The 19700-nt window shown below is 36.2% G+C and overlaps 2 protein-coding genes across 2 annotated transcripts; one reads left to right on the top strand and one right to left on the bottom strand.

Moving 5' to 3' along the window:
- Window positions 1–1718: 1718 nt before the first annotated feature.
- LOC145555929 (uncharacterized) lies at window positions 1719–6122 on the top strand. Its single transcript, XM_081617643.1, has 6 exons — window positions 1719–1880; window positions 1969–2443; window positions 3266–3404; window positions 3546–3607; window positions 4987–5125; window positions 5811–6122. The coding sequence occupies exons 1-6, from the start codon at window positions 1802–1804 to the stop codon at window positions 5946–5948; spliced, it is 1032 nt and encodes a 343-aa protein (XP_081473769.1). The 5' UTR covers window positions 1719–1801; the 3' UTR covers window positions 5949–6122.
- Window positions 6123–10358: 4236 nt separating this feature from the next.
- On the bottom strand, window positions 10359–18592 carry LOC145641773 (putative ubiquitin conjugation factor E4). Its single transcript, XM_081692720.1, has 16 exons — window positions 17460–18592; window positions 16158–16362; window positions 15775–15926; window positions 15381–15678; window positions 15044–15196; window positions 14406–14609; window positions 14208–14320; window positions 13988–14102; window positions 13208–13297; window positions 12919–13122; window positions 12715–12810; window positions 12465–12587; window positions 11617–11709; window positions 11353–11517; window positions 10936–11025; window positions 10359–10855 (listed from the first exon to the last, which is right to left on the bottom strand). Exons 1-16 carry the CDS (start codon window positions 18326–18328, stop codon window positions 10676–10678), a joined length of 3150 nt encoding a protein of 1049 aa, XP_081548846.1. The 5' UTR covers window positions 18329–18592; the 3' UTR covers window positions 10359–10675.
- Between the last annotated feature and the right edge of the window lie 1108 nt (window positions 18593–19700).

Below are 19700 nucleotides of genomic sequence, written 5' to 3'. Positions count from 1 at the left end.
CCCATAAAAATCTCAAAACTCAAGTCCCAACCCTGACCAAATCCCCACTCTGCAGTCGCCAATTTCTAGTTGCAATTGCCTAGATTGGGTATTCGAATTATATTATCATTGAAATTTGATGGTCGTGGATGGGGTGTGCGATTGGTGGTGTTTCTGGGCATGAGGGTGGTGGTTTCAGGGGTTGTCGGGGAATGCAAGGGCGGGGATGAAGAGAGGAGTACAGTGGCGGGGCTTGGCTAGTGGCGAGGCTGGTTTTTTTTTTTTTTTTTTTAATTAGACTAAACCTATTAAAATCCGGCACGTGTCTTATATAACCTAAGAAAATCGGTTACCAAAACATTACAACCGGTCAGGGGTTGTTAATGGAAGATGGGGGCCAAAGGTGGGATTGTTTATGGAATTTCAAAAGATGAGATTGTTTCTGGAAGACCGACTAAAGGTGGGATTATTAGATTACATTTTCCCATTTATAAATAGCTTAACCATTGGAGCAACAAATAGCTAGAATTGTAGTTACTCTTACAAGGTGTTTGATGGGAGGGATGGGATTGAGTGAGATAAGAAGGTGGGATAAGAAGGCGGATTAATAAATGGGATAAGGATAAAAATAGTGTATTCCATTGTTTGATATGGGTTGGGATTAGATTGGAATAACAAATAAAAATACAAAATTACCCTTACTATCCTTTCTTCACTCTCTTTTTTTTTATTTGATTAAGGGTAGAAATGTCTTTTACCCATTAAATATAATCTCCATCCCTTATACCACGCCCCCTTAATTATTAACTAGGTTAAGTCTCGTGTCATGCACGGTCATAATTAAATTTTACAGCAAAATAATGGTTTAATTCAACCATAATTTATCCAAAAAAAATTATTTGTAAATAAATAACTTGAATTTTAATTAGTTTATACCAATACTAAATACGTAAAGGTCATTAAATTGAATTGTATAAATAAATAAATATAGTAATAGAAAATTAGAAGCTAAAAAATTTTATATAAGAAAATTAAAAAATAAATTTAGATTACTACCCATATACGAACTCATATACATTTGTTTTTAAATTGTTGACATACATTAATCAACATAATATGAAAACTAAGTTGAGTTCATTTTACTTTAGGATAATTAGTATTCAATAATCAACTTTTTAAATATGTTTTAGTGAGTAGTAGGCCGAGGTTTTAAAATATTTAGAATAATTAGGTTTAATTTTCCAATATATGTTATGTATAAAGTATACTATTACAAAATTAATTTTTTCTTATAAACGTTATGTATAATTTTAAGATTAATACAAAGTATGCTACCAAAATGATTTTTCTTTTTTAATTAAAATAAATTTTAGGAAAAATTTTAAATTACCACCCAATAATGTAACCATTTTCGAACTAACCACCCGTTTAATTTTTTATTTAAATTACCACCCCTTAAATTAAATAAATGCTCAGATTATCACTCATTTCAAAAATCTGGTGGATTTTCCATCTATGGGCCCCACTTAACGCTTAATTTGACCATTTTGACTGATTTTTTTCCCGATTTTTCTTTTTAAAAACGCTCTCCTAATTTTTAACAAACAAAGGACATATTTAATCCCTCCTCTTTTATCCTATCCCCCTCACTTTATCTCTCTAAACAAACACCCTCTTAAGGGACGGATGGAGTAGTGGTCTAGTGGATACGGATAAAACCGTAAACCTTTAAATGCCCCACATATATTCTCCATGCTTTGGTTTGGCGCCAGAAGCATAATTAGCAGTTAAGGCACCAGTCTTCAATTCTACTTCCTACACAATGAACTTCTCACAAACCCTAGCTCGAACTTCACTCTTATCTTCTCATTTCTCCATTCCATCTCTTCCTTTTCGCAATGGTAATACTCTCTTTCTCTATTTCTAATTCTGCATTTTCTCTCACTAATCCCCAATTTAATTTAATTTAATTTTTGTTTCAATTTTTAGGGTTCCAGCAAAATTGCCGAAGAATTCGATGCATTCCAGAGTTATCAATCCCAAATTCTGTTGCAATTTCCGAACCATTAATCCTCGAACCATCAGTAGATTTGGCGGAAGATACTGTTGAGCAATTACTCGCTCCTCAAAGCAACGAAATCGTCTCAAAAATGATGAAAATGGAGAGAAAATCTAGCTGTAATGCAAATTTGCAGGATAATAATGGCAAATGGTTTCCATATCTTGATAAATTTAGGGTTAATGATGATTATTTGAGTAGTGCTGAAGTATTGGAGGCGATTGATCCTTTAATATTGGAAGTGAGGAAAGAGAGGTTTAGGAATGTGGTGAAGAATCGGAGTTTCAGTGTTTGTCTTGTTGTTGAAGGATTGTCTGATTTCGGAAACGTTTCGGCTGCGTGCCGGTCTGCTGATGCTCTCGGCTTCCAGTCTGTTCATGTTGTTTCTTGCGATAGCTCGAAAAGGTGGTGGATCAACACTTTTTGAGGTGAAAGAGTTTTTCTTTCTTTTGCCTCTTGTTTTTGTTTTACTACATTTGTTTTGATTTTATGTTCTTTTGCTGTTTTGTGGTCTGAAATTTTCAATTTGAACCTGCATATAGTGAATATTTTGATCAATGTATAGAACTTTGCTGCTATAATAGTATATATGATAACGATTGCTTGTTCGATTGTCCGGGGGCAGGTGCAAAACCCATGTATTGCAATAAGAAGTACTGACAATTAAGATATGATACATTGGTCCCAATTTTATTTGTATGTCATCTGTTTTTAGAAGTTATGGGATTGGATGCAAGAAGCTAGTCAGCGGTTAAATAGAATTGATTTGTAAGGTTACCTCACAAAGTAATCCACTTTCTACTAGACTGATAAATTCGGATTCAAACTGAGACAAAATTGGTTGGAGGGAAGCTTTCCTAACAAGTGTTGATGCATTCCAGACCTCAGGTTGAGCTGATATGAATCTTACCATCTAAAGGCTTTGAGTCTTTGAAGCACATGTTGGTAGACAAATTTAATGGATAACAGATCTCGTACAACTTTCTTATCACCCAACGAGGAAAAGTATGGAAATGTCAGATTTTATTTTAATCTTTGTGATTAGGATGTTAATCGAATGTGAGTTGCTAATTCAAGAGTGAATAAGAGATGGCTTTGATATGAAATGACATGGCAAGTCTGTGTATCAAATACTAATAGCTGGTTGTTACTTTCTTAATTTTTAATGCTTCTTTTTTTGCTTTCTAGACTGAAATTATTAATTACAGTTTTTGATTGTGAACACAGGTTTAGAGATAATCGACATGTCAGCATGGGTTCTGAAAAGTGGTTAGATTTAGAGGTCTGGAACTCTACTCGAGATTGCTTTAATGTTCTGAAGTCACGTGGTTACAGAATAGCCACTACACATCTCGGAAAAGATACAGTAATAATCTGACTTCTTGATAATTTATTTTAGCTATTACTTTACAGGATCTTCTCCGCCTCTCAGTCATCTTTCTGTTGCATATTGTGGATTACTCTTTGATTTAGTAGTGCTTTATATACTTTCCTCCATTACAATCAGGTTTCTATATATGACATGGATTGGTCATGCCCAACTGCCATTGTTGTTGGGAACGAGAACAGGTAATTGTTGTTCTTTAGCTTCGTATAGTTTTAATTTTTTTATATTTTAAATGTGATTTTAATCATTAATGTTGTTATATTGTTAATTTTGTGAATATTTTAAAAATATATATCGATTTATATTTTGCTGTTTTTTTTTTTTTTTTTTTTTTTGGCGTATCCATGTCGTATCCGTTTTCTGGAATTTTAATTTGGTTGTATCCCGTCCCTGTATCCATACCCATTTTTGTACCCGTATCCGTTTCAATGCAACTTTGCAAAGAGGGAGGTGGTTAATCGCCGCTATCGTGGTCGGCCTCTTGAAGACGAAGGGCGGTATGGTAGACTGCTAATTGTTGTGCGGTGGTCCGTCCGGTAGCAGTGGTGGGTCGTCTGGTAGCAGGAGTGTGGTCGATCTTAAGGAAGATGAAGACTGGGTTAGTGGATTTGTAGACGAGAGAGAAGGAAGAGCATAGGCATAGCCAAAGTTCAAGATTCAGAGCAGCCAAATAAAGAAAAAGAAAAAGACGAGATAACGGGTGTTATCTCCATCTTTTCCATCTTCTTTGCTTTTCTAGCACACTTGCAATGTGACAGAACTTTTGTTGAATAAAAATATTTTTTATTGGCTGAGCACGCAAATCAATGCATTTTAATTACAATTTTGCCATGAGATAAACTTGGATTATTTATCACCGAGATCAACTTGGTTTTTCTCACACTCAAGGCAAATGGGATCAAAGCCTAGCTCTTGAGTATGTAATATGTACTGTAAAGTTGTAGAGTTTAAAGTGTGTGGCCTTCATCTGGTAGTATTTCCAAAAGATTTGGGAGATAATAAGGTATTTTAGTTAATTTTAGGGGTAGGCTGCCTGTTCTGACAAGATCAATCCGTCAATAATTGGTAACTTGCAGATTTGCCTGTTGCATGTCTCAAGGATTTTCAATCTTTTAACTCTTTTTAAAATTTAGGCTCGTGCTTTATAGTTAATTTACTTAAATATTATAATCTATTAAACTTGAGTATTGCTTGCTTTAGATTTAGCAGTAGAATGTAATGTACATTGCGTGTGTACAACAATATGAAAACTGTTAATTGATGTAATAGGAGGATCTAAGGGCTGCAATTGATCATACATCTGATGTTCGCATCTGCTTGCAACTCTAGGCTCTAGAGCTTCATGATTTATACTCTGAATTTATGATACATTATCTTGATTTTCTTAGTTTATTATATTTATCTTTGTTCTTGTGTCAGAGGGAGAAAAAGAAATTAAATACTGGCTTTAAAACAATTTTGTTATGCGAAAGAGAGCATTCACTTCATCACTTGGCATTTGTGAATGGCTTGGGGGAGGATTATGGAAAAAAGTATGCTGATAATATATGCATTCTTACAGGGGGATTAGTGAAGAAGCTTTAGAGTTGTCAGACTTGCACTGCAGTATTCCTATGAACGGCATGGTTGATTCTTTTAATGTTTCTGTTGCTGCTGGGATACTGATGCATCATGCTGTTTTTGACAGAACATCACGCATGGTGAGATGACACAGCTTCAATTTTTAGATAGTTCTGCATATAAGTGTTTCTAAAGTTAAGTGTGAAGCCTATAATCACCTTTGCTTTTTAATGGCTGCTTTCATTGCTTGGCTCAATTCAAAAGAATATCATGTTCTAGTTGCCCCTGTTTTGCTTTGTATTTAGATACAGAAATTTGGGAAGATATAAAACTAATATGCTGAAAGAAGTCCTGATAATTATTAGTTGTTATGTGTAGTCTAGTTTTCTTTTCTTTTCTTTTTTTTTTTTCTTTTTTTTTTTCCCTCTTCATCCTCTAAACAATATGTTAAGTCTGCTTAATCCTTGCACGCTTTGTTTGAAGGTGCTTGACATCAATCATGTTGTCGTTGTGACTTTAGTTGCTAACTAGAGGAATTCACTGTCAAATGGTGTTGCTATCCCATGTTGGCCATGTAGATTTTCTGAAGATTAATTGAAAATAAAATTTAAGGTCTCATTTTATCCCGACCTTTTGTTGCTACTGTGTTACTGAATGTGGTAGTTGCTTTTTATATCCTAACATGTCAGACAAAAGTGCCTTTCAAGAGAAGAATTTGATGACAGTGCTCAAAGCTTTATATCTGATTATAGAAAAATCATCTGCATACAATTGGTTCTTCTGTTTATTTATTTGCTGAGATGGTATCCCAATTGACATTTGCAGGGGTCTCATGGTGATCTAACATCAGATGAAAGTCAAATCTTACTAGCAGAGTTTTTTCTGCGTCACAGTAAGAGTGCGATCAGCATGGCCCATGAGTACGCTAAAAGGAAGTCCTCCAATCCGCTGTCAAAGCTTTGATGCATTACTATGCTATTAATAATCCTCACCCAGTCCGTCCAGTTTATATAGTTTTCAAATTTGTAGGACTTGTCATAGTCAAGACTCAAGAGGTATATGTTTTCACAGTTAACGTGTAAAGTACTCTGCAGCTGTGTTAGATTAATGAAAGCTGTGACTATTAGTATTCCTTTATTACTAGAAGACATGAGAGCAATTTTGTCTGTGTTTTACACCTCAACTCATCTTTTTAATCTATACACGAAAATTACAACAAATATGTACATGAATAGAACATATAAAATCAAGAAATTCAAAATTTGCATCCGACACGGCTACAAATGTTAGTAATAATTGAAATAAAAATAAAGATGGAAGTATATACTCAGATTGGGTTAAGTCCGGTCAATCTGTTGGGTTTGGGCTGGGTTAGGTTAAGCAAAACCTGCAATAAATCTGTTAGCTACTTGATGAAGACCCCGTCTGGCGTCTGCCCCATGAGGCATTGCTTCTATGCCTCAAATAGGTCCCCCTGTACATATAGAATATGTTTGATTAAGTTCATAAGCTCTTGCCAGTAAAAGCTGCGGGTTGCAATGCATTCTATAAACTTGTTTAAGCAAGAGCGCCTCATTCAAAACTTTCATCGACTTAATGCCTAGACCTCCCATTCCTTTCGACAATGCAAAGTTTTTCGGTTAACCCAATGCCTTAGCGTCCCCTGATTAATAATCTTTTTTTTTTTTTTGACAGGCACTAAGCAAGAACCTAAGGTCATATGGTGTCCCTATTCCTAGCTTGAACAGCTAGGTCATGGGCTTCCCGAATAACCTGTCTAGAAACACAGCTAATATTACAAAACAGAAATAAACTGCCCTTTTGTCGTATGTCCTCAAGAAGATGTTGTAGGTGGACCGGCCCTGAGGACGAGGAGTGGAGCAACTGAATCGTTGTCTGGCAGTCTGTTCTCACCAGAATTTCCTTAAGATGATGTGATAGGCACCATTCCAGTACATGTAGTAGTCCTCGGCTCTGTGTGAAGCGATGATTCACATAAAACCACCTGCTTTCCATGTCCAATAATCTCTCCTGCCACTGAGTCTCTACATGTCCACCCAATGCCACATCTAGGAACCCCTTTGCCAGTTTTATCCTTCTTCCATGCTCCATCTACATTAACAATCGCATGCACACTCCCAGAGGTCTTCTGGCCTAGCTCAATGACACGCGGGGAAGAAGCTTTCCTCTTGGTCTTTGATCCTGTGCATTCCAGCCTATTAGAGTTAGCTGCCATACATGCTTGTTCCCACCATCTATCGCAAACTCTCCATAAGGATGCTAGGCTCCACCTCCTCTTCTCTGTAGATGACTTTGTTCCTGTACATCCATATCGCCCACAATCCTGCAAAAAAAGAACTAACTCTGTCGCATCTCGGTCTATCATCTTTTAACAGAACATGCACCCAAGACTGGATCCACTAATCAATGGGAATCCCCATGCTTGCCCTCGTGTTTAAGCCCAGAGTTGACGTCGCCCACATCCTGGAAGCCCACTCGCAATCCCTAAACAGGTGTTCCCGGGACTCATTCTCCTTCTTACATAACACACAGACGGGGTCAAGATGCACCCCTCTTTTCTCCAGATTTGGTTTATCCGGTAGAGCATTATTGCACTTCTCCAAACGAGCAGTTTAATCTTTGGCATCAATGGTATAGCCCAGAATTTCCTCCAAAAGGAAGAATGGCTCTCCACACAAGAGTGTTTTGGGCTGTCCGAGTGTAAGGTGTTGTACCCTGACTTCACAGTGTAGGTTCCCGAAGACGTGTGATTCCACACTCTCTGATCATCCACAATACTCTCTGGGATGTGCGAATTGCCCTTGCGTCACTGAACTCAAACAGTTTCCCAATTAAGCTCGCATTCCAGCTCCTCATTGTTGGATTCATCAAGTGCTAAGCTATCTGAATACTCCCCCTATCTGTTGGCCCAATCTTACCCCTGACTGTCGCCTTCTTCCCCTGTACCCAATCATCCTCGAAACATTTAATTCAAGTCCCATTGCCCAGTTTCCAGCAAGTGTGCTTCCTCATCTGTCTCGCTACACGAACAATCCCTTTATATCCCCACGACCAGTTCCCTTTTTCCTCTTTTCTTTTTGCGGCCTCAAGCGAAAGATGTTTGTATTTGTCCCTATATATCGTGCTAAGCAGGCTAGACTGATCCCTCTGGCATCTCCATGCATACTTATACAAGAGGACCCTGTTGAAGAAACCCATATGTCTTATTCCCAATCCACCTTTGCCTCGGGGAAGCTCTAGCAAGTTCTTGTTTTTCCAATGGATGGATCTGTCTTTGCCCTTAGACGCCCAAAAGAATCCCTTGAAGAGTGAATCCAGATTATCCTATCAGCTTTATTCACCCATGTTTTCTCCATATTTCTTGTACCGAAGGAGAATATTTTTTGACATCTTATCCACCAAATATTGGAAGGAAGCTTTCTTCCCGCCAGGCCGCCACCCATATTAATGGGTGCTCCCAAGTGTTTGATATTTGAATGCTTTTCATGTGGTTCTTTAAGTTTGGGTGAAAGATCTATGTATAGTCATGAAAATCAATGTATGGTTTTGATTATGAATTGACTCTTCAATGCATAATAAAACAAACAACTAAAAAGGGACATGATTACTTATTTATTTAAGCTACGGAGTAAGATTTTTCAATGTGTAATAAAACAAATTACTGAAATGGGCATAAATGCTTGATCACTTTATTTAAGATATGACTCATCAATGCATAATAAAACAAACTACTGAAAAGAGACATAACGGTACAATGCATAATAAAACAAATAGCTAAAAGGGATATGATCTCTTATTTAAGATATGACTCATCAATACATAATAAAACAAACCACTAAAAAAGACATATAACTCCCTATTTAGATGTGACATTTCAATTTAGGTTGGTCCCCTTGTTACCTTCATTTTGCCCAAGCCATGAGGAGCAAAAGATTTCCCCATGAAGAAATCTTCCTTTGCCCATTGACATAGTGTTATATTACCTTTGTTTCTTATTATGTACAACAAAGGGGTATTACTCCTTCTGTTTTTTTTTTATTTGCATCACTTGCCTTTTATGGATGTTTTTTTTATTTTTATTTGCATCAATGCACCACTTCTATATAGAGTAACTTTATACTCTATTTTATTATTTCTCTCCCTTACTTTAAACTTCACTCAAATAATTTATCATTTCTCTCTCATGATCTCCAATACTCTCTGTCACATACTTTTACTTTCTTGGTCCCCACATTACTTTTACCATAATAAATTATTCCTTCACTCACATTATTATATTATACATAATTCATTCTCCTAAAACTCGTGTAAACACAAGTGATGCGAATAAATAAAAAACGGAGAGAGTATTTGTGAGATATAAAATATTCCTTTGTTGCACATAATAATAAGAAACAAACACTTTTTTTTTCACGGACATTTTTTCACCCATTGGTGAGGCTCTCACAGAATCTGGTCAATATTGGAACTGAGTCATTGTCATTTTTTTTTTTTTTGGTGTTCTACCTGATTCACCCTTTGGGCTAATCCGGATTCGGGGATCAGTTCTGGGTGGTTAGGTTCCAATCCCCTCCCAATTGTTGTTGCGGGGGATCGAACACGGGAGTGAGATAACCTTTGGCACAACCAAGTAAGTTTCTTTATTTAATGACAACCTGGGAAAATATGCTAGAGCCTCTGAGCCAGAGGAAGTAGCCACCACTAACAGGAAATCAGGTACAATCTTAGGTTCTAGATTTTTATTTTATTTTTTGACATTTTTTCTCTGTTTTTCTCTCACTAAGGCTCACTCCATTTTGAGAGCTATGTGAGCTAGGGATGGCAATCTAGTCCGGATCTGACCCTACTCCGCCCCGATCCGAGGTAAAATATCCGCTCCGAGTCCGAGAAAAAAGTAATCCGAGTTCGACTCCGTTAAAATAACCCGACTCCGAGTCGGAGGAGGGTCGGAGTTGGATCCTAAAAAAAATCCGAGAAAAAAATCCGACTCCGACAAATGTCCGACTTTAACGGATTATCCGACTCCGACTCTAATAGATAGTGGATTTTTGTGTGGGTCATGGTGGCATTGGGTGTGGGTTGTAAAGGCCCAAATAGCCCAACATCTCAAAGTATATTGAATAATGAAAAAAAAAACTCGGAGTCGGAGTCGGAGGTCGGATATTGGAGTCGGAGTCGGATGTCGGAGTTGGATGTCGGAGTCGGAGTCGGATATCGGATTTAACCTCCGACTTCTTGTCGGGTTTGAGTCGGATTTAGCATAATCCGCTCCGAGTCCGACCCGTTGTCATCCCTAATGTGAGCTCTGATATTGAAAATGAAAGAAAGAAATAACCTTCACAATCGAGCCCGTCAAATCTTCAATTTGAAATTATGAATAAAAATAAGAGTTCAGAAAAGCATTAAGACATCGTGCATATCCAATAAACAAGGCTACCTAAGAATGAAAAACTCCGGCTACCTATTTGCTTCATACATATTTACATTGTCATCATTGATCAAACTACATTTCTTTCAAGTATATAATTTGTTTTCTAGGATTTGACAGCCGAAAATGATCCTACTGATACCTTTACAAGCGCCAAAAAGATACCTCGAGAAATGGCTTTAAATCTTATATTCGAGCTTAACTTATCAAGCTTTGGTGTACCCTAAATTTTATTAGCTAGTCAAATCAACTGCATATCAGATGTTGGGTTTTGTATCGTTCCCTTGGTGCTTTGCAGGAGTACATCATCATCTCGGTTCCTAGTTGAATGACTCCTGACAAATTCCTCGATTTTTGCCTTAAGCTCAAGATCAGAAATTAACATGTCTGGATTGAGCGGGGAACGGTTGAATGGATCAGTCTGCAACAAAATACATGAATTCAGAAAGAGCTCAATACAGTTAAGCAGTTACGTACAAAACAAAGATAAAGAATAATTACACTGTCACTCAGTAGATGCCTCAAGATGACCGGACGATCAACAGTAACTCTTGAAGAAGGCAATATAACTGGATCCTTCATCAGCGTGTACTGCATCGAGAAATAGATATCAGTAAAATCATGTGTAATCATAAGCACTACCTGGTGTCCAATATAAATACACGCCGTCTAAACTCATCATGGATGTGGCAAATTTAAAGAGAAGTCCAAGTTATACAATTCCAATTCTCCTTTTAAGTGTTTTTGGATAATAGAATTTTGAAAGGGGGAGGGGAGCAGGGTAAAGTAGAAAATGGGCCTCTATAATCTAACTTCTTTCCCAACACCTTCATCTCACTTAATTTTTATCAATAGTATATGTGACTATTAATTCTAGACAGCGGGAGGAATTTTCTAACATCTTCCAGCAAACATTACCTGAATTGGGTCCAAGAATTCATCGGGTATATCACCGAGAGCATTCTCGGCATCCAAGGCTTCAACAGCTGCGGCTTTAGCTTTTGCACCAAGTTCAACAAATTCCTGTATGATCCTTCCATCTTCTCCTATTCTTATAAGAACATCAGCTGCAGCACTAAACAACTGGAAAAGAGAGACAGAGAGTGAGCCAATTTATAGATAGACAATAGAGCACAGGCATCATTAAAAGTGAACAGGCAAAATAATTCTTTTAAGAAGCACCTGTTCATTGTAAGACCGCCCATCCCTGGAAATTGCAGCAGGAAAAACATTTGTCTCATCTCCTCTTGCCAGATTAACATAGATGTTGACAATCTAGACAAAATAAATCAAGCAGGGATTAAGGCCATATAATAAGTGTGAGAAATTGACTAATTCCTCATCCCATCAAAAAAATAAATAAATAAAATCAACTTTAGTGCGCCCAAGTATTGATTATTGCATTGGAGCCACACATAGGTACTAATTATGTGAGCAGTTAATAAATTTTTTGTAATTGTACTTTTAAAGTATTATCAACTACTACATATATAAAACATGAGACGTAGGAAGTAATTACTGAATTGCAAATTTAAACAATTTGTATACACGTAAAGGACACTGTCCAGAACAAAGTGAGGATTTCCCACAATGGCGGATATAATAACTATATACTTGCAAAGCAATCCTTAAGATTTATAAGATGTGCTTGTTGTAAGCTTCTCGCTCTTTCGGACACACTGAAAAGTGAAAAGTGATAACCTCATCCTGTACATAGCTAACCTAATCCAGACTGGAAATATAATAATTCCTCTGGGTTATTTTTTTTTTTTTTTAATTTTAATTCACCATTTGGACTTTGCCACAATTCCACACATTCCTTTTTGACGGTTTGACCATCTTTTATGTTTTATACGCAAGGAAAACAGTAATACTGTGGGATCTTGTTATATTCGTCTTGATTTATGCTTTCCAAATATCAAACTTTTGTTAATGGTCAAAGTTTTGCAATGGCAAGCTTAAATCTCCAAATGGTACAATTTAAAAAAAAGAAGTAGTATTTAATTGAAGGAGATAGAAAAACAGCTAACCTGTTTAAGCAGATGTTTTGGGCGGAACTCATACTTCTCAGGATCCTTCAAGCTTAAGGATTTCCTTTGGGGACCCACAAGTTGTAGCAAGAAGTAATTAAGCATGCTGGAAACTCTTTCAACCTGGGTGCAAAACGTAATCCACGAAATTAAATATTTACTATTTAAAAAGTCGTGGCTTCAAACTATAGAGAGTGATGAACACAAGAAGATGGTAAACTATAAACAATAACAATAAAAAAATATATACCATTTCCGGAAGAAGCAAAGGTGAAGTAATCTGTTCTGAAGTGAAAGCCAGCAGACTAACATCTTCATTTGCCAATTTCATATCAATTCTAATTATCTGAAGCACCAAACATCTTAATTTGGTTAGGTAGCTGAGATATATATACAATTATAAAGGAGAAGGGAAAGATGGAGAAAGAAATTTTGTAATATAAATGAAACTGACATTCTCTTGGGAATGGAAAAGACGAGTTCTCTCCTGTCTCTCTTGAGCAGGTCTTCGCTCCCATTCAGCAGTATTGGACATCTCAGCTTCCAGTGCTTTGAGTTCAAGGATTTTATTTAGACTTTCGTCAAGAAGGTAGATACTGTCGTTAATCAGGAAGTTTAAGAAATTTAGGTAAACACCCTTTTCTTCCTCCTTTGCAATCTGAAAGAAGCATACATTAGTGAAAATGTAAGTAAAGGTGAAAGAGGACAACTAATTCCTTGTATAACTGAGGAACTGTCTCTACCTGTCTCCAAACATTACGATGACTAGGAACCTGCCAAAGGTATTCCAGAAGCTCGGCAATATTGTGACGGATATTAAATTTATCGTAGAACTGTATGCAAACACAAACAAAATGTCTTTGTGAGTTTCCTTCACAAAATTGAAGTCTCATAATCAATAAAACATTTATACCAGGGTTTTTAGTCATATTGTTAAGAAAATTGTGTTGCTATATTTTCTTCTATAGTTTGGTTTTGGGGTTGAGCCTAAACAAGCCCTTACAAGTTTACACAAGGACAGATAACAAGCCCATACAAGTTTATACACGGACAGATAACCACACCACGTATAGGATATAATACTGTTCTCTTATGAAGTATAGACAGTGGCCTATCCCTAAACAGTTTTTCCGATTCATTCAGATAAGGTTTGATGCATACATTCTGTGACACTGATTTTATTAAGATCTTCAGAGAAAGCTGAAATTTGGAGGAGGGGGGGAACAGATCATAAAGATTGGCTCCTCCATGCCATTCATCCCCCCCCCCCCCCCCCTTCTCATTGTTTCCCTTCTCTTTGTGTCTCTATATTTCTCTGTGAATGCATGATCACGTTTGCACATATGGCACTTAGGCATTCAGATATTTGTGTGCCTTGGTGATGGTGAATATAAGATGGAAGTTAATTCTATAATGTTACAATGCCCACACAGATAAAGTTTTTTTGTTTGGATCAAGTGAGGAGATAAGCAGAGCAATTAGCAAAAGAAAAAGGCAGATGCCAGCAAATATTGCAATTTTACCTGTGTGTGAGAGCCCGTAAATTCAATGTCAACGTACAGCTTTAGAAGATTCTTGACAAGGTATTGCAAAGATAATTGATGCCCTTCAAATAGACTAGCGGTTGCAGAAGAACCACTACAAATGCAGGAGACATGTTATTAAAAATGACAATTAAAAGTAATGTTACGCAACAAAATCAAAACATGCAGGGCTAAAAATCTAGTTAGGCTCAGGTGATACCTCCTACGAGGCATCCAACCATTTAGCACTTCGACCATTTTTGCTCTTAAATAAGGATTTCTAATATACTCAGGGCTAGCCATAAACATGATGATAAAGTTCATGAAATCGTCCTGGAAACAGACAAACAGGGAACAGGTCAGAGAAAATAAAGAGAACAAAGGAATCATTAGGGAAATAAATCCACCCGCTCCTTACCAATATGACACCATCCAAAGCTTTTGGGATTCGAGATGCAAACATCAGCAACTCCATGGCATCCTCCACAAAATGTTCTGGCATACAAGCAAATTCCATAGGGCAAGGTGAAGGCAGGGGCAGGTTGAAACCACCAACTAAGCCAACCAACCAGACCACCATTAACCGGCAAAAAGCTAAAGCACGCTGGATAAGGTCCCCATCCTACAAAGCAAGTATTCCAGTAAGTATAAAACTGCAAATCGAAATATATAGAACCAGTTTCATACAGATGCTTGTAATGCCACCATAATAAAGAAACTGAACACAGAATGAAATATAACGGGAACATTGTCATAGTTTGGTTGAAGAGCTAGCATTATAAAGGCACAGAAGAAGCTAATATTTTGTAGTGATGCATAAACAACTCCTTGAAGTATCATCAACTTAAATCACTGCAAGGAAAAACAGTATACCATTCCTCACTTCAACCATGATGGCAATGAGGACCACTTATGTGGAGCAGTTATTTCTCTTGTACTCCCGGACTCCCCAAAGAAACCAATTTCACTAAAGCTTTATCAATTAAAACCAAGTACCCAATAAACTGCCCACCAACAATATGCAGACCTGACAAAGAAAATGAGAGGAAGGCATACCCTAAGTATTTGTGCTTCATAACACAATTTTTCTCGTGTATAGGATTCAATTTCTTTTTCAAGACGATCTATATCTTGCTTCAACTGAGGCGTGGGAGCTTGTTCTTGCATGGCCTTAAGGGTAGCCAGCGAATCTTCTGATCTCGACATATCCTGTAAGAGTAGCAAACAATATGAACTCCACAAGAACAGAGAAAATCAATGCAAAGAAAATGTAGGATAAAATTAAATCATCCACAGGATAAAGCATACAAACATATATAAATCCAAGAGATTAAAATTCAGGCTGCTGAGCAATAAATCTATATATATCAGTCACCACCTCTTAAACTCCTACCTGGACTAGATGCTTGAAGTCAGAAAATGCTTTTAATAACCCTAAGTTTAGAACCCTTGCTGTCATAAAGAAGCATTCACATATGAATGGATATTTAGTCTTATCACCACTCGAAACTGATCGAACATCCTGAGCAAGGGGTGCACCAGAATTAATGCCAGAGCCAGTAGCTTCCAAAGATGTCAACAAGCGATTATCTGTAACATTATTGACAGTAGAACCATCAGATCTTCCGACATTAAGCTCAGAGATGTATGCAGAGACCTCTTCTGATGAAGCATGCAGTGCTGTAAGTCCTCTGAAAATTGTTAGCACAAAAACTGTAAGAATGATTTCTTAAGAAATTAACTTTTGATAAAATAAAGGGAGAACTTTGCAAAATGATGGTTCTCACTTTAAGTCCATACGATTGCTATAAAACACATAGTTTGGATCGATCTTATCCCGTTTTGAGAGATTAGCATCTAAAAATGGTTCACAAAGCCTGAGCATAACAGCGCTGAGATTGACAAACATTCCAGAGCTTGCACAAGTCATAGGATCAATCTGTATATAAATTCATAAATAAAACAATCAGAGTAATCCCCAGAGAGAGTTGCGGTTGGAATTCTTGAGGTTCTTAATACACTCTTAAACGGCAATAGGGCATGCCGGCACATAATGTGCAAAAAAAAAACAATAAGGAAAAACTGCCAAAGTTAGCAAGCATTTGTTGTATTAGCTATCAATTTATCATATATGACAATGCAGCAATGGCATATTACAAATGACACTTACCTGCAAATGCGCCCTCGAGGAATTGTTATTGATCACGGCTGCTAGAAATTCTAAAACATTTTCTCGAGTATCTGGTTTTTTCAGAAGACAAAGAAGAACCTCATGCAGACCATCATATAAGTTATTCATCACAGTCTTTATGGTAGCGAATGATGATAGTAGATCAGCTGGACGACGAGAGGATGATTGAGAGAAGCACTGCTCACTAGAAATAAACAAAATAAAAACAATTTGTTCATTAGTATGATATGTGCAGCAAAGCATCCAAGCAAAACACAAGATTCAGCAATAAATGTAGTCTTATGTGATATTTGTGGAAAGCTTTCCTCCATTTTTACTTAATAATTTGCAACACTTAAATGTCACAATACTTTCAAAAATACAACTTTTGGTAATTTATGAGTGGAAAATGCCTTTTTTATCCTCAATTCTCCAACCAACCAATTTCGACTCAAACAAAAATGACCCAAAAAAATATAGGATGCGTACAGATTAACATTTTACAACACATCTGAATATGACCTGTGTCTAAATAACAAGATTTGAACTGAATATTTACAATAACATTTGTGTCCTGAGCCAGAACAAAACATCTAATTGACCAAATTTAGACGTTCACTTCTGATTGCCCGATTATGAAATGGGTTAGAGGCCAACTTCAGATATCAAACTTCGCGGAGCAAATAGAGAATAAAGAAATAAAACTGAAACTTTCATTAATGTAGGTAGCTTGAGCACATTAATAAGAAGCCTATATTGCAAACTGATGTATTAAAGTCTACAAAGAGGATTAGAGGATGACACATAAATCTTCTGTTTGTTCATTCATTGTGCTTATCAATTGTTTTAGCATACTTGTATGTGTAAAATTGATCCTTAACAGGACATAGGTAAACAAATCATGTAAGAAAGCACATAAGCATGAGGCAACACAACGAGCCAACAAGGGCAAATGCTGTAAATATCTCCGATCGATAACAAACAACGACAAGCTATCCATCTTAGAATTAAAGCAGACAAACACCTTACCATTCTAACAACATAGTTTGACAAAAAGATAAAGTCTTTACATCTACCCCCACCACTAACTAATACCACAGTTCTTTAAGCACCATACCATCATTAAACATAATATTGTAGTAATGCAGTATTATGCATTCATTGAAACCAAATAAATCATCCAATTAACCTCAAACAAGTTCCATACAATCTCACTAAACACATACAAACAGAATTTCAGCAACAAGCAGAAGAAAATAACAAAACTTAGGCAACCCATCAAAGCAGATGAAGGAAACTCACCCAACTTCAGGTTGACTCTTGAAAAAACCAGTATCAGGTAAGGCACTAATATGAAAGAAAGGACCCAAGATGCTAGCAACCTCCATAGCGCGACCGTTCAAATACGAACCCGATGGCATCCACCATCTATGAGTGACTAAAGACTTAGCCCCAGCTGGTAAACTAACCAAATACAGCAAAGCTCTCAAGGGCTGCTGAAAATTCCCCAATGCTGATTCTCTCACCACTTTCTCCCTCAAATTATCATACAAACACTTAAAAATCGGGTCCAAACTATCAAAATCTCCCTCCCCAAAGAACTCATCCAAAAACCCAGGTGGGCAAGTTATCCCACCACTACTCCCAGACCCTCCATAGCTATCAATTACGGCCCCGCCACCGACATTCGAATAAATCAATGGCAACAATGGCGATTGCTTCTTCCTCATCAAATTAGCATTGTCACTAACAGCAGTATCATCTAAACCAGGAAACATATCAGGGTTACCTAAATGAATCCTACAATATGAAACTGCCAATTTTTTCGCTTGCTTAACAACTAACTCAATTTCAGACCTCAAATTTTTATCTTTCATGTTCATAATCTTCTTCTCTTCATCATAAGCACGTCTATAACACCCAACTAAATACGAAAAAGGCGGTTCGGCATTTGGGAATTCATTGGAAAGCCGATCAATCAAAACCCTTTCCATTAAATCCCTAGATAAAAGCAATTCCTTACCTTCGCTAAGAATTTCAGCAGCTGTTAATTCAAGATAAACTACTCGAGAATCAGATTCCATTGAATCAATCAAAGATACAAGAAATATTTTCCGAAGAATTATGTCTTCAATTTCTGCTGGCGATCTCTGGGGTTTCTGGGTAGCCATGATTATATGATCGAATCAAAAATTGAGTGTATTAGTGCTGAATTATACTAGTAGAAGATGAAATTCGTTAAAAACTAGGGATTTGATTGAGAAAAAGGAAGGAAATTGGGGAAAATTAAGAGGGTTTTGACTGAATTTGATGATTGTTGAAGTAGGAAAATTGTTGTGAGGTGGAAAAATAAAATTGGTTGAAAAAATAAAAATTAAGAACAATGATGCTTGCAGCGTAGGAAAACTCCAGTATATATAACAAGGTTGATAAAGGATTTATAGGGAGGTTGGGATAGTACTAATTTGAAAAGGAAAAGGATTTATCAAAATTTTCCAAACTCTTATCTAAATTTCGAGTAAAACTTTCTAAAAAAATGCAAATAAATAATTTCCTAAGTTGAAAAGGAAAAGTAAATACTACGTACTTAATATCTAAATCTAATATATATATATATAAAGGGGAGTTTTTCCCCCAAGTTTTTAGAGAGCCATATAGGATTTATTTTTCTTAGCGCGCCATGTAGCATTATGAATTTAAGTTGTACCCAATTAATAAGAGATTATTAATTTATTTTACAATTAAATAATTCAAATGCCACGTTAGCAAAATTGACGAATGAAATTTTAAAGTTTAAACTAATTGAATACAAAATATTATCTTTTGAGATTAGAAATTTTATCTAATATTTTAAAGCTAATATAATAACAAAAATCACATAAATATGAAAAATATTTTTTTAAAAAAATACTAACAAACCGTGCATCGCACGGGCTTCATCTAGTTTTATCTAACATAAAACTTTCTACAAAATACAAAATTATAATTTCCTAATTTTTATCTAAAACTTATTGTGATCATAATAATAATAATAATAATAATAATAATAATAATAATAATAATAATGGTAAAACTAAATTCTTGTCAAAAATAAATAAATAAATAAATAAATTAGAATGTTTCCTCAAAAAAAAAAAAAAACTAAGGGCGTGTTCACATTACTTAATTTCGGTTCGGTTCACTTCAGCTCCAATCAGTTCAGTTCCTCCTAATTTCCCTCTCTCGTAAAATATTCATTTCAACTCAGTTCAATTCAGCTCCAATCAAGTTCAGTTCAGCTCAGTTCAGTTCATTTTCAGCTCAGTTCAGTAAATGTGAATAGGCCCTAAATTAGAATGCTTTTAATTGGAATAGATTTTAATCGGAACACTTCACAACGCCTTTATATACACCTAGGTGAAACTTCATCATACACGTTTGTATCATATATAATGCGCATGGGTTATATAAAAAATAAATAAATAAATAAACGCATAAAGAACCTTTTGCGTACTTAAGTACATGAGAAAAAAAATTCAAAAAGATTTCTTCCTTATTTAATCA

Source organism: Chenopodium album, chromosome 8, assembly GCF_948465745.1.
Source record: "Chenopodium album chromosome 8, dcCheAlbu1.1, whole genome shotgun sequence".
In the NCBI taxonomy this organism is placed as follows: Eukaryota; Viridiplantae; Streptophyta; class Magnoliopsida; order Caryophyllales; family Amaranthaceae; genus Chenopodium; species Chenopodium album.
The sequence above is the reverse complement of the archived record's forward strand: the minus strand, read 5'-3'. Positions and strand labels throughout refer to the sequence as shown.

Coding starts and splice junctions, on each gene's coding strand:
- LOC145555929 (XM_081617643.1), top strand. CDS start 1,802: ATGAACTTCTCACAAACCCTAGCTCGAACTTCACTCTTATCTTCTCAT. Junction 2,444..3,265: donor TCTTGCGATAGCTCGAAAAG/GTGGTGGATCAA, acceptor TTGTGAACACAG/GTTTAGAGATAATCGACATG. Junction 3,405..3,545: donor CACATCTCGGAAAAGATACA/GTAATAATCTGA, acceptor CATTACAATCAG/GTTTCTATATATGACATGGA.
- LOC145641773 (XM_081692720.1), bottom strand. CDS start 18,328: ATGGCTACCCAGAAACCCCAGAGATCGCCAGCAGAAATTGAAGACATA. Junction 11,026..11,352: donor AATTCTTGGACCCAATTCAG/GTAATGTTTGCT, acceptor TTCTCGATGCAG/TACACGCTGATGAAGGATCC. Junction 10,856..10,935: donor GGCATCTACTGAGTGACAGT/GTAATTATTCTT, acceptor ATTTTGTTGCAG/ACTGATCCATTCAACCGTTC.